At 34.4% G+C, this 14,539-nt stretch overlaps 2 protein-coding genes and 1 pseudogene across 3 annotated transcripts; 2 read left to right on the top strand and 1 right to left on the bottom strand.

Annotated features, from left to right (window-relative positions):
- Window positions 1-272: 272 nt before the first annotated feature.
- Window positions 273-5,240, top strand: LOC102585766 (probable carotenoid cleavage dioxygenase 4, chloroplastic; annotated as a pseudogene).
- Window positions 5,241-5,582: 342 nt separating this feature from the next.
- Window positions 5,583-6,322, top strand: LOC102585426 (probable carotenoid cleavage dioxygenase 4, chloroplastic). Its single transcript, XM_006359913.2, has 2 exons — window positions 5,583-5,842; window positions 5,924-6,322. Exons 1-2 carry the CDS (start codon window positions 5,583-5,585, stop codon window positions 6,276-6,278), a joined length of 615 nt encoding a protein of 204 aa, XP_006359975.1. The 3' UTR covers window positions 6,279-6,322.
- A 1,106-nt stretch (window positions 6,323-7,428) lies between these two features.
- On the bottom strand, window positions 7,429-13,995 carry LOC102580801 (WAT1-related protein At4g19185-like). Of its 2 annotated transcripts, XM_006359901.2 has the most exons (7): window positions 13,655-13,993; window positions 12,759-12,821; window positions 12,521-12,637; window positions 10,437-10,722; window positions 9,059-9,214; window positions 8,158-8,309; window positions 7,429-7,878 (listed from the first exon to the last, which is right to left on the bottom strand). In XM_006359901.2, exons 1-7 carry the CDS (start codon window positions 13,852-13,854, stop codon window positions 7,695-7,697), a joined length of 1,158 nt encoding a protein of 385 aa, XP_006359963.2. In that variant the 5' UTR covers window positions 13,855-13,993; the 3' UTR covers window positions 7,429-7,694. The 2 variants fall into 2 exon arrangements, with proteins under 2 accessions (XP_006359963.2, XP_015170089.1); XM_015314603.1 differs by lacking the exon at window positions 9,059-9,214 and having other exon boundaries at window positions 7,442-7,878; window positions 13,655-13,995.
- Between the last annotated feature and the right edge of the window lie 544 nt (window positions 13,996-14,539).

The raw sequence follows: 14,539 nt of genomic DNA, 5'->3' as shown, positions 1-14,539 counted from the left end.
GTAAAAAATCATGAAAATAAGGTGTTGAGTTTGATGAAAGGATCTCATATGGGTTGAAGCAAGCTTCACGGGCATGAAATAATCGCATTGACAAATACTTTCAAGAGAATGGGTTTAATCGTTGTCTCCATTATGAATATGCTCTTTACATTCAAGTTCACACTAACAGAGATATTCTGCTTGTTTGTCTTTATGTTGATGATCTCATTCTAACGGGTAATAATTCAGTTTTGTATGAAGCTTTCAAGAAAGTTGTGTCCCTTGAGTTAGAGATGACGGACATAGGGCTCATGCCATATTATTTGGTCCTAGAAGCTAAGTGGAGCAAATGGAGAAATGCATCTTCATATATCAAGAAAGCTATACAGATCGAGGAGATTTTGAAGAAGCTCAACATGTTCGATTGCAACCCTGTGAACACCTCAATGGAAAGTGGAACAAAATTGTCAAAGTTTGATGATGATGGAGAAAAGGTGGACTCCATTCTGTTCAAGAATCTCGTAGGAAGTCTAAGGTACTTGACATGTATGAGACCAGATATACTATTTGCAGTTGAAATAGTAAGTCGCTTCATAGGAGCTCCTACTTCCACTCACTTGAAGGTCGCTAAAAGAATTCTTCGTTATCTAAAATGTACAATTGACCTTGTGCTATTTTATTCTTCTTCTGATGATTTTAATCTTGTGGGATTTGTGATAGTGATTATGCGGGAGATGTTGATGATAGAAAAAACATATATATATGATTTTGTGTTTTTCTTGGGTGATTGTGTTATTTCTTAGAGTTCAAATAAACAATCAATTGTTACTCTCTCGACTTGTGAAGCTGAATACATGACAACGACATCATGTACGTGTCATGCTATTTGATTTAGGAGATTATTCAAGGAACTCAATTTTCCGCAAATTGAAGCCACAATGATTTGTGTTGATAATAAATTTGCACAAACACTTGCCAAGAATTCAGTGTATCATGATTGGAGCAAGCACATAGACACAAGTAGGGTTGTTCATGGTTATGGTTAAAAAATCAAACTGAAGCGCAATATAAACCAAACCGATAAAAAACCGATACTTGGTTTGGTTTGGTTTTAAATTTTGAAAACCGATGCTATTTGGTTTGGTTTTACTAAAAAACAACCAAACCAAACTGATAAATTAGATATATAAAATTTATAATTATTTATATATTATTCATAAATAAAAACAAATATTTTGTTAAATTTTAATTAACGAAAACGGAAAAATGCATAAGTACCCCCCCAGCCTATGCCCAAAATTCCTGAGACACACCTAACCTTTACTAAGGTCCTATTACCCCCCCCCCCCCCCCCGAACTTATTTTTTAATTAATTTTCTACCCCTTTTCGGCCTATGTGACACTATCCTTGTCAACACGCACTGGACCCACAAGATAGTACTACGTAGGCCGAAAAGGGGTAGAAAATTATATATAAAATAAGTTCGGGGGTGGGGTAATAGGACTTTAGTTAATGTTAGGTGTGTCTCAGGGATTTTGGGCATAGACTGAGGGGGTACTTATGCATTTTCCCTAACAAAAACCTTTAACTTTACCATTTTCTCAAGCCCAATACTTATATTTTTAGCCCAAATATTACAATCCTAAGTCCAAGTCCATCAAAATTCATTGCTTTAGTCTTTACCTACCCTATCTCACGTAAGATAGTCACACATTCACTTAATTGAATCACTTTGTTCGTGTAATAATAATTCTAGTATTGATTAATTGAACCGACAATAGCTTTCATGTGGATTGTTCATGTACTATGTGTTTGTATCTATCGAAATACGTATGTCTTCTAAAATTTTATTACTTTTCAAACCGAAAAAATCAGAAAAACTGAACCAAACCGAAAATAACCAAATCGACGGTTATTTTTTTCGTTTGGTTTTAGAAATTAAAAAAACAACAACTAGATTTTGGTTTTAGTTTTAACCAATAACCGATCCAAACCGAACCACAAACACCCCAGACACAAGGTATCACTTTATCTGAGAATGCATTGCCAAGAAAGAGGTAGAGCTTAAGTATTTGAAATCTCATGATCAAGTTGCGGATATCTTTACAAAGCCTCTTAAGTTTGAAGATTTTCAGAAATTGAGATCAAGCCTTAGTGTAAAGAAGAAAAAATGAAAATTAAGGGAGAGATTTGTAGGAATAAAGCTTGACAGCAACTTTGGCAAACACACTTGTGGAAATCAATAGCCACAAATGCGAAAGTTGACAGTCACAAATGTGAAAGGTAGCAGCCACATTTGTGGAAGTTGGTAGACAAATTTTGATAGAGTTTTGGTGGAGTTTGTGGTTTTGAGAAATAAAAAAGAAGTAGTCTTTTGACACTATCAAGTTTTTATCAATATTATTGTATTACTTACTCGGATATTATATTTACCCATTTTAATATTTGGTGTCATTGTTACTCTCTTGTTATTGCTAATTAGTCTGGACATTATCTTGTGTGTAATTATCATTTTGTCGAACAATATTGAGCTATGGTTTTGTCAAGACACCTAAGTTATTTCTCTATACATAATTAGTTACAAATATATATAGGAAAACCTAATTTTATAAGTGGAGTTTAGAAAAAGTAGAGTATTGTATGCATATTTTATTTCTATTTTAATTCAAAAAAATAAAATCAAAGCAGGCCAATGTATAAGCAGGCAATATTACATAAAGTATTTGTGTTATATATTTAAAATTTATTAAACCAAAAAATTAGAAAATAGTTTCGGAAATAATGCTCCAAACAAAAAAACAAAAAAAATTATTAAGGGAGTAATTATTGTAAAGATATGACACCTAAACTTAACTCAACCTAAAATACTAGCTCGCTGGAGAGATTTATCCAAGTCCATATAAGAATAATTTTTCATCTCTCTACCGATATAGAGACTTCTTAACGGAACAATACTAATGAAAATTTAGTATATCAAAAAAACCGAAAGAAAGAAGAAAAAGGTAAGAGAAAACACAAATAAGACAAAGAAAGTCATAAAGTGAAATATATGGTGATCTTTTCTTGCCTAATATTTGGTGGATGTAACTATTAAATGATCGTTTTCTTTTAACGTATTCTATGGATTTGTTAATCTAAATACATGATTTTCACTAAAGTTATTAGATTCGATCAAATTAATACGTAACTAGTAACCTTCCTCTTTTCATTTTCATTGTATATATCACATCAAAAATATTGTGGCATTCCTTAAATGAATTGTCCCTTTCCTTTGCCTTACACCTCACTTCTTTACTCTATAAATTAGATCATGCAAACACATATATTTTCAACCTTCACTCTTTAGTTTCAAATAATCTTTGCTTTTCTTGTTTTAATTTGTTCAAGAAGAAACACAATGGATGCTCTCTCTTCAACTTCCCTTTCTACATTATCACAACACCCTAAATCTCTTCTTTCTTTTAATAATAATAATTATTATTATTATTCTCCCAACACATCTTCTTCTTTTACTCTAAAAGTCTTCTCCATTGGCGGTGAAGAGCCAATCCCTTCACCACCAAAAAGACAACCAATATCCTCAAGAAAACCATCATTTCCTTCCAATATCTTCAATACATTTGATGATTTTGTGAATACTTACATCGATCCTCCTAGAAAATCCTGTGTTGATCCAAAGTATGTACTCTCTAACAATTTCGCTCCAGTGGATGAGCTTCCACCTACTGAATGCAAAGTAGTGGAAGGCTCCCTTCCCTCTTGCCTAGACGGCGCGTATATTAGAAATGGACCCAACCCTCAAAATCTTCCACGTGGACCTTACCATCTTTTCGACGGTGATGGAATGCTTCACTCTATTAAAATTTCCCAAGGTAAAGATACGTTTTGTAGTCGATTTGTCAAAACTTACAAGTACAACATCGAAAATGAAACTGGTTTTCAAATTATCCCTAATGTTTTTTCCGATTTCAACGGTCTTCTCCCCTCGGTCACACGTGGTGCTATCACCTTGGCCCGACTGATTGCGGGACAGTTCAATCCCGCAAACGGTATAGGCCTTGCGAATACAAGCTTAGCTTTATTCGGGGGTAAACTTTTCGCCCTTGGTGAATCTGATTTACCATATGCAGTAAAAATAGCCTTAGATGGTGATATTATTACCCTTAGCCGTCATAATTTTAACGGAAAACTTGTCAAGAGCATGACAGCTCATCCGAAAATCGACCCCGAAACTAACGAGGCTTTTGCTTATCGTTACGGTCCGTTTCCTCCGTTTTTAACTTACTTTCGGGTCGACCCGAATGGTATAAAAACCGCAGACGTACCGATATTTTCAATTAAACGTCCAACATTGTTCCATGACATTGCAAATCACAAAAAAATACGCGATATTTTCAGACATACAAATAGGAATGAACCCGATTAAGTTCATACTCACCGGTGGTTCACTGGTGGGTATGAACTCGAGGAAAATCTCCCGACTTGGGGTGATTCCACATTATGCTAAGGATGAGTCGGAAATGAGGTGGTTTGATGTGCCAGGGTTTAATAATTTACACGCGATTAACGCGTGGGAAGAGGATGGAGGCGATACGATAGTATTGGTTGCCCCGAATATATTATCGGTGGAGCATACACTAGAGAGGATGGATATGATACATGGATGTGTTGAGAAAGTGAAAATTAATTTGAATAGTGGGGTGGTGAGTAGACATCCAATTTCTACTAGAAATCTTGATTTTGGAGTCATAAATCCAACTTATGTTGGGAAGAAAAACAAGTACGTACTTTTAAATAATATATTCAGTACAATGCTACATATAACAACGTTATATATATTATAATACTTTTGATGGTGTAGGTATGTATATGCAACGATTGGGTACCCTCCACCTAAGTTATCAGGGATCGTAAAATTGGACGTATCGATCGCAGAAGTTGATCGTCGCGATTGCATAGTGGCATGTAGGATATTTGGAGAAGGTTGCTTTTGCGGTGAACCATTTTTCATGGCGAAAAATAATTTGGAAGATGAGGAAGACGATGGCTACGTAATGTTGTACGTGCATAATGAGAAGACAGGGGAATCCAATTTTTTGGTCATGGATGCAACATCACCTAATCTTGATATTGTGGCTAATGTTAAATTGCCTCGTCGAGTGCCTTATGGTTTTCATGGGATTTTCGTAAGGGAAAGTGATCTTAATAAGCTATAGATATATATATATCTTGAAAATAGTATCAATATAGATATCTAATAGGGACAAGCAAATAAAATGTACACAGATATACGATTATTATTAAAGTAACATGAATAATATGTTGGTGAATTTTTGTCCTTTGAATATAAGACCCTTACTAGTCTTTTGTTGATTGAATTTTTTGTAGAATAATTCTTTCAATAATTTGAAATATTGAAGAAAGGCCACAAACAGCCACAATTATATCTTCAATGCATTGGGCGATTTCGTTAACACATTCATCAATCATCCTTTGAAACCTTCTGTTGATCCAAAGTATGTTCTCTCTAATAACTTTGCCCAGTGGACCAACTTCCTTCGACTGAAATGTCAAGTCGTGGAAGGCTAAGGATGAGTCGGAAATGAGGTGGTTTGATGTGCCAGGGTTTAATAATTTACACGCGATTAACGCGTGGGAAGAGGATGGAGGCGATACGATAGTATTGGTTGCCCCGAATATATTATCGGTGGAGCATACACTAGAGAGGATGGATATGATACATGGATGTGTTGAGAAAGTGAAAATTAATTTGAATAGTGGGGTGGTGAGTAGACATCCAATTTCTACTAGAAATCTTGATTTTGGAGTCATAAATCCAACTTATGTTGGGAAGAAAAACAAGTACGTACTTTTAAATAATATATTCAGTACAATGCTACATATAACAACGTTATATATATTATAATACTTTTGATGGTGTAGGTATGTATATGCAACGATTGGGTACCCTCCACCTAAGTTATCAGGGATCGTAAAATTGGACGTATCGATCGCAGAAGTTGATCGTCGCGATTGCATAGTGGCATGTAGGATATTTGGAGAAGGTTGCTTTTGCGGTGAACCATTTTTCATGGCGAAAAATAATTTGGAAGATGAGGAAGACGATGGCTACGTAATGTTGTACGTGCATAATGAGAAGACAGGGGAATCCAATTTTTTGGTCATGGATGCAACATCACCTAATCTTGATATTGTGGCTAATGTTAAATTGCCTCGTCGAGTGCCTTATGGTTTTCATGGGATTTTCGTAAGGGAAAGTGATCTTAATAAGCTATAGATATATATATATCTTGAAAATAGTATCAATATAGATATCTAATAGGGACAAGCAAATAAAATGTACACAGATATACGATTATTATTAAAGTAACATGAATAATATGTTGGTGAATTTTTGTCCTTTGAATATAAGACCCTTACTAGTCTTTTGTTGATTGAATTTTTTGTAGAATAATTCTTTCAATAATTTGAAATATTGAAGAAAGGCCACAAACAGCCACAATTATATCTTCAATGCATTGGGCGATTTCGTTAACACATTCATCAATCATCCTTTGAAACCTTCTGTTGATCCAAAGTATGTTCTCTCTAATAACTTTGCCCAGTGGACCAACTTCCTTCGACTGAAATGTCAAGTCGTGGAAGGCTAAGGATGAGTCGGAAATGAGGTGGTTTGATGTGCCAGGGTTTAATATTGTATACGCGATTAATGCGTGGGAGGAAGCTGGTGGTGATATGATAGCATATGACTGAACTCTAATCATTTTCTAAAAATCAGGTTATATATGACTAGACTTTAGTCATTTTTGCATGAAGTTCAGTCATATACGATTGAATTTTAGTCATTATTTTATGAAATTCAAGTCATATATGTCTGAACTCAATTGATGTTAAGCTTCTAAATGATGTATGACTATTTCTCTGTGTGTGTGATATTGCGTATATGTAACACAATAACGTAACTCACAAGAAACATGCCTTGACACCGTACAACAAAAATATTTATAACTTCAGATGAAAGAAAAATAAGGGAGAAAGAGAGTAAATCTTAATTGGTTTTGAAAAAAAAAATTGACCATGAGTATTATAGAGTTTGATTGAATATGTTTTGTTTAATCAGGAAGATATCTCTTCATACCTATAAAAGGACCTTAGATTATCTTGTGAAAGGAATATAAATGATGACTACAAAGTACCAACTATAACGTTTTGGGTGTTTAATTTTAAGACCCCGTTTCAATTTATTTGTCGGATTTTAACTTATCACGAAATTTAAAAGAGTAAATTAGAAGACTTTCACATCATGTGGGGTAACACTAAACATATATAGAACGTACCAAAATGTTCTTTAATCATGTGATCTTAAAAATAAAAAGGGGAGACATTCCTTTTGAAACGGACTAAAACGAAAAAACAAGACAAACAAATTGGAACGGAAGGAATATTAAATATGGCCTTAGTATTGCATTGATTCTTCACAATTTTTTTGTGAAAATCAAAGATGTTTTGATTTGAGGAGAGAGTTTATTTAAATATATTTATTTCTGAACAGGAAGAGTTCCCTTTAATTAAGAAAAAGAACTTGATAAAACTGCAATACATAGTGACATTATTCTTAGCAATGAACTGCACTATACATATTAACATGAAGAAGATGAAGAAATGGACATGCAAATGATGCTTGTAGCAGTATCTAATCACTGGTCTTTGGCATTGAGGAAGAAGGAACAGAGAAAATGTGTTCTATCTGATATGGGATTAGGGGATCCGTTATCCGCGGATCATGAGTTATAGTTCCCATGGCTGCCTGTTTCTCTCTGTAAGATGCCCAAGTTACTAAATAAAGCCCTGCTATAATGAGAACTCCTCCTAAAATGCTGCAATCACCAAGCGCGGAGATTATCTTAGAATGAAGGCTAATGACGGACAACTAGAAGATGGAATGTAAAGGAATATCATATGTGCTCAGCAAGTTCACAAGAACCAATCTCCAGAAGAAAGCAAAACAAAGTAAACATGGCAATTTTCTAACAGATGAGAGCTTTGCTTCACCCTCATGTCGAGTATAAAGCAAAGAAATGAGAACATACACAGATATAGAAGTGAATTTTGTTTTAGGAGTATGATGTGCATTCAAAATAAATCAGAGTACTAACCTTCCCAGATAAATAGGGCTCCAAAGAAAAACACTAGATAAAATTGCTGACGCTACTGGTTGGAGCGGACTGTATAAAGCAACTAAAGCAGGGCCAAGAACCTTATTGCACCATGTCATAAGTCCATAGTTCAGGGCTGATGCAACAATTCCCTGAAAGACAGTAACCATTATGACGAAAACAAAAAGACTTGGTCTGTTTACATACTAACCGTAGGGATGAAATGTAATAGACAGATGAATGAGGATCCACTATGAAAAATTCACAAACTAACTTTAATTCATGACGCATTGATGATTGCAAACTGAAATAGCAACCTAGGAGAAGTATATGAAGATCATTGACACTGTTCTTCAAAGTTCAGGGGTGAAAGGAACAACAGAATTTTTTAAACAAATAGAGAACAGTCATATTCTTAAGCCTGGATGTGTAGTTTTGCTTGCTTTTTGGTGCAACCTGAATTTTGTAAATGATATAGATTCCATGTTAGAAATGATCGGAGAATTTCACAATAAGTAATCTTGTGTTTTCACATTATCTTAGTGTTGTTTATACCATCGTCTATAATTAAATTTTTCTTTACTTGCCAAAAGAAAAGCTCAATATATCCAGAATATTCAGGGGTTTGTTCTTTCTAACAAGAAAAATTGCCTTTCTGTGATGATAATACACCCCCTAAATCAAGTCTCACAAGGCGTTGAAATTTTAAAAAAAATCAGTAGTTCATTCAAAAACAAATTATATCTTGTACTCTTTACACTTATCTTGAAATTTCTGCATATCATTGTCTAAGATTTTCCTTTTACATGAGACAAATCATTTTGAGGCATGGGATCAAGATAGACACAATCTCATTTCACGGATCAGGGAAAATGAAGATCGGTTCTGAAGAGAATCTTACAGCATAGCACACAGCGACAAGTTCAGATTGTGTCAAATACCAGCCTGTTGATCCATTGGTCACAAAAAATGACGTCCCAATCATTAATAGAACACCAAAAAGGTATGAATATGCTGTCAATGATAAGTTTGCTGGGTATTTTTCCAAAACTGGAGCCTGCAAAAAATTCATAATTCACTCAACTCTGCACACATTTCATAATAATACACACACATATACTGACAAACTCATTCTTTTCCGGACAACTCTTCAAAGCTAGCCCAAGATAGAAGAAACTGTTTTAGCAATCCTGACTGATAAGGTCACGCTACCAACCAAAACCAGATTGTTTCTATGGATTATGTCACAAAAACACTCGGTCTTTTAATACATTGATTCTGTTAACTGGAAGTAGTCTCTAGCTATTATTCAGTAAGTCATATTTCTTGATCAGTTTATCAATCAATCACAAATTTGTATAATCTGGATTACAAGAACAGAATCAAAATTTAGCATGCCTAAGATCAAGTATAAGGTGTCCAGCATAGTGGCAAGATGGATGCAAATTAATCTCTTTTAGATGAATGACGATTGATAGATCAAAGTTCACAAGAGCAGAAAACAATTACTAGAGAAATTATTGTGAAACTGAAAGTGATAATTTTTAACAAGGAAAGGGTAAAGGGCATTATAATTTCCACACTCTAACTATAACCAGGAAACTTCATGTATTAACACAAACTTGGCAGTGAAAGTGAAGCTCAATAATAAACCCAGTACGGTTTCAAGCTTAATCTACAAACTGCTGAACCTTGGGGTCGGATATATGGATCTCCACTGTCCATGTTCCCAGTTAAGCTCACCTTAGTCCAATATAACAGAGTCATAAAATTTGGAGGGTGTTACATATACTTTTGAAAGAATATCAGCTTTTAGCAGGAGAACTTTCAATTAGAACAACCAGTCTTAAAAAATTATAATACTGATCCAACTACTAGATCCAGACCTTGTTGAAAGGAAAAGCAGACAGTTCACTCCACAAGTTTGTTTGTGAACTGCAGACACTTGCAGACGAACTAGTACACCTATCTACCTATTTCCATTCAAGAACTAGACTATCTGGAGACACTGGAAAGAAAGTTCTGACTAGCTATGTAAAAGGCCTCAAATCAGTATCCTTATGTTCTTTTTACCCCTAATTCACATGTTATTAGAGAAGGCAGTTCACCGTGATAGGTCCTATATACAATGAAAGATCAGGATCCAACTTTTACCGCCAATGATAGATATATATAATTTGTATATCTACATAGCCTTGCAGTTTCATCATTGAGAACAGTCTGCTATTTCTTGCAATCAAGTCATTCTGAATTAACAATTGAAATGATTGTCTAGTTACCTGAAAAGCAAAGTATGCTGCCATGCACATACAGTTTCCTATTAAACATAAGACGCCGAGGTGCCAATTATCAAATCCCAACTCTAGAAAGCTAGACAATAGCCATCCAGTAGGCTCTGGTTGAACCTTAGCACTTATCTCAATTTGTGCTGTGAAGTCCACTGTGCCGTCTCCAAACACCACTGGGCCACGGAAAACAGCCATTAAAATTGCCCCAGAAACACAAACAATAGTACCTCCAACCTTTGTCTGACCTTCCACAGTAAGAAGTTTCGCTGTTTCCATACTGCATAAACAACACATATGAATAATGTTGAGCAAGCCACATCAAATACTCTTTTCAAAAGCCTGTCCCTACTCCCTTGCATTTACATTAATATTTTTTTATACCAAGAAATTCCGGAGGGTCAATGAAGCCAGGTTTTAGAACTCGGTGGGTAATGGATCTACACATCTAGCCTAGCATTTCAACTAAACTAAGGCATAAAAGTTTCTTCACATTATAGATGCCCATCTCATTTTTACTAAAATATTCTGCAACAGCACCATGTTCTCTGTGGTCCACTTCAGTGTTACCTTGACAATTGAACAACACCATGTACTCTATGATTGATCATAAAATTACGGTTTTAACTCACACACTGCTAAAAATATTAAAGGACAAAAGAGCACCACAGTATTTTTGCCAAACAGAATCACCCCTTCAATTATTTTTAAAACAGCAGCACATAAAACCAATTTCCTGAACATTTACCCTTTCGGGATCCATTTAAGTGTTGCCCAGTTTCAGCCTTACAGAATATAATTATAGCTTTTGAGAAATGAAAAAATTCAATTAATCAAGAAATGTAACTACCAATTTTTTTTTGTGAACTAGATTCCACGGAAACTCAAAACTTCTAATACCAAAGCACATGGTTTTATTCTAACACATCATCCTCAAAATCACTGAAACAAAAAAGAAAGAAAGAAAAGAGATCTACAAGGAAGGTTAAGATGACGAAAGTTTGGGAGCTCAAAAGTATAATTGGGATAAAACATGGACTATCCCACTTCGTGATGCATGATTAAGAGCTTAAGGAATTGAATCTGGATGAGTTAGTAGATCAAGTGTCCCAAAAGTAGTTATAATTCTGTTAGGCAGTTAGCATTTCAAAAGAGTTAGTTAACACTGTTCACAGCTTTTAGTTAGCTCAGTTAATTCAAAAACTGGGCAATGCAGTAGTTCATCAAATTTGTGTATAAATACAAGTCCTAATTGTACATTGATCACATTTGATGAAATAAGATATTTCTTCTCTTCTCCCTTCTATACTTTGTTAGCTATGTACTCAGATTTCCCTGTGTTAGCTGCCATCTTCTTCAAGTTTATCTCCTAGATTAACTATCCTCCATCTCGATCTCTCTTTTGTGTATCACTTCGTAATGCAAACCTCTTTTTCTAAAAAGAAACCTTTCTCTGCCCCCCTAAGTTTTACCTCGCCCCGCCCCCCTCTGCCATCAAAACGTCCCTAGGTGCTGATTTGGGGGGTAGGGTGGAGATTGGGTTGGGAATTCTGTAGTTAGTTGGTCTTTAATCTAGATGGAAGGTCTTGGGATATCAATGTAATTTCATTTTTCAAAAAAGGGGAAACCAAATTGAAATAATATCAGTTAGCATTTTTTTCTGAAATTCGAAGAATTCCCTCTTCTATCTGTCTCAGACTTAATCTGTCATTGTTTATCCCCTCTCTAGAAGTGTTTCTGCAATTTTGTTCCTTAGAATGTCCATTTCACCAAAATCGTTACTGAGATTTATCTCGGGTTGTATTGCATCAATTTGGAGGATATACATTCTCAAATTGATTGCAATTACTCTCATTCTATGCACAACAATAAAGTACTTTTGATTGCTCCAATTTAAAGCACAAAACAAATTTGGTATTAAAAATACAGCATTTGATACTTGATAGAACTATGACCTTTCACAGCTCACAAAGTTAAGCAACACAAGATTCACTCAACACCCAGGACATGCAAGAACTGGGAGTGATGGAGACAAAGATTCCAAATCGAGAGATGAAAGGGATTGAATGTTTACTGACCCCATGAGTACAGCAAGTATGAACGTAAAGACTGGTATTGCAGGTTGCAAAGCAGCAGCATAAGTCGGATTTGTGAAGCCAAGACCAATAAGGAACAATAGTTGGCAACCAAAAATACTGTCTCAGTACCAAGAGAGAAAAAAGGCATTTTCAGCAATAGGCTTTTATTAAGTGTAACAAAACTACGGAAATTAACAAAGCAAATCCAAATATACAAGGTTAGTACATCAAAACTTACCCAGTTAATCCTAGAAGGAAGAATGACAGTACGAGCCGCGTATTCAGAGGAAGCCTCAACCTCCTATAGATAGAGAAACATAAAATTTACATTTGTAAGTGATGCTCATATGATTCCAAATATTGTAACTAACTTTTGAAAGAACTTGTTGTAATAGACTGAAAATACAAAAACGTACTATAAACAGCGGGGCCCTCAGTTTGCACTACTATACCCACTTTTTTTCTGAAAAGGGTAACGATATATGACAAACATCAGCAGAAAGGAAGTTCTAGAAACCATATTTACAGAATGCAAAAAGTAGAATGGTGAATAAGGCAGGTTGGTGTTGAAATTGTTAAATAAAAAAAAGAGGGAAGAAGAAAGAGCTATTAGGGTTGAAGGGAAAAAATGAGCGATCAATATCCATGGGTCTTTTAATTGGGTTCTGGGTTGTGAGCACTGGAATGGGTCGGAGTGGGCAGAGAGAAATTAAATGGTTTGGGGTTTAATTTATCCAATAAGAAAATGCCACGTAATAATAATTATTTTTTTTTAAAAAAGGATGTTAGTTTTAAGGATAGAAATGGACCAAAAAGGTAGACCGAGGAGTATTTTTAGCCTAATAAGTAGATGGAGGATATATTTAAACCTTTTTAAATAGTCCAAAGATATTTTTGACCATTTTCCGTAGTTTAAATATTGCAAATATATACCAACTGTTTGACCACAAAAATGAAAAAGAGAACAAGCCCTACACAGCTAGGAGCTTTTAAGTTATCACTGTCTAAATATGGTAACAATAATTTCATAAAAATCCATGCTTTACACGTACATAAATTCAATTGTCTATCTACAAAGTAGCTGAATCATGTAACATAAAAAGGGAATATATGTAAAGAGATAAAAGAACTAACTTTTCACGGAAATAAGCGATTGGGGCAAGAATAGATATAGCAATAAGGTCTCTATACAAACAGAAGACAATTTCATTGATGCCCACATTGAGAGCCACCTTAGTAATCACATGGTAACCACCATAGAAAAGCTGAACCAAAGCCATTGCAGCATGGGCTTTCCATACATCACCCCCATTTCTTACTGCCATTTTGCTCATTCCACCCCCTTATATATACAGTCCACCAAGTTTAAAAACTAAAGAATACAAGAATCAGACAAAAGGAGTGAACTTTTTGTATGAACCTCAAGTTTTTCTACTGAATTTGATATATCAATAATACATACCTCAATATACTTTTTAAAACATGATACTAAGAATATACAAAACTAATATAACTTGAGATATACATTAAGTTGGTTCAATCAATGATTAAAAAAAATATTATTTTATTAACAAGTGTACTAAATAAAAATAATTAAATAAAAAATCAATAATGCAATTCACGCGTCATCCAAATAAATTTTGGTCATTTTAGTAAAAAAATTTTTTGAACAATAGGAACATTTTTTTAATAAATAAACTTAATATAAAAAGAAGTCTATGAACTATAGCATAAATAAGCTCCTTTGATCAGGCTGTTTATCAATTCCTAATTAGTTGTTTTAAAAGAATAATAAGTAATAAAAATGATTTCATAAATAAATGTCCGTTGAAATATCGTTATTTTTGAAATAACTTTGTGTTCATTATCGAAAAGTCATTATTTTTTTGTTTTGTTATACAAAGATTATTTAATTTTGTCTCATCTTTCACAAAAATAACTTTGACAAAATTTGGTTAAAATCCTACCTAAAATATGAGAGAAGATAACAAAAATATCTCGTGTTTGAAGGTAGATTCA

The sequence above is a fragment of the Solanum tuberosum genome, unplaced genomic scaffold (genome assembly GCF_000226075.1).
Source record: "Solanum tuberosum cultivar DM 1-3 516 R44 unplaced genomic scaffold, SolTub_3.0 scf00303, whole genome shotgun sequence".
NCBI classification, from domain to species: domain Eukaryota; kingdom Viridiplantae; phylum Streptophyta; class Magnoliopsida; order Solanales; family Solanaceae; genus Solanum; species Solanum tuberosum.
The sequence above is the reverse complement of the archived record's forward strand: the minus strand, read 5'-3'. Positions and strand labels throughout refer to the sequence as shown.

Excerpts from the sequence above, each read along its gene's own strand:
- LOC102585426 (XM_006359913.2), top strand. The coding sequence starts at position 5,583 with ATGAGGTGGTTTGATGTGCCAGGGTTTAATAATTTACACGCGATTAAC. Across the intron at positions 5,843-5,923 it reads TATGTTGGGAAGAAAAACAA|GTATGTATATGCAACGATTG; the intron begins GTACGTACTTTT and ends TTGATGGTGTAG.
- LOC102580801 (XM_006359901.2), bottom strand. The coding sequence starts at position 13,854 with ATGAGCAAAATGGCAGTAAGAAATGGGGGTGATGTATGGAAAGCCCAT. Across the intron at positions 9,215-10,436 it reads CAGCATACTTTGCTTTTCAG|GCTCCAGTTTTGGAAAAATA; the intron begins GTAACTAGACAA and ends AATTTTTTGCAG. Across the intron at positions 7,879-8,157 it reads AGCCCTATTTATCTGGGAAG|CATTTTAGGAGGAGTTCTCA; the intron begins GTTAGTACTCTG and ends TGGTGATTGCAG.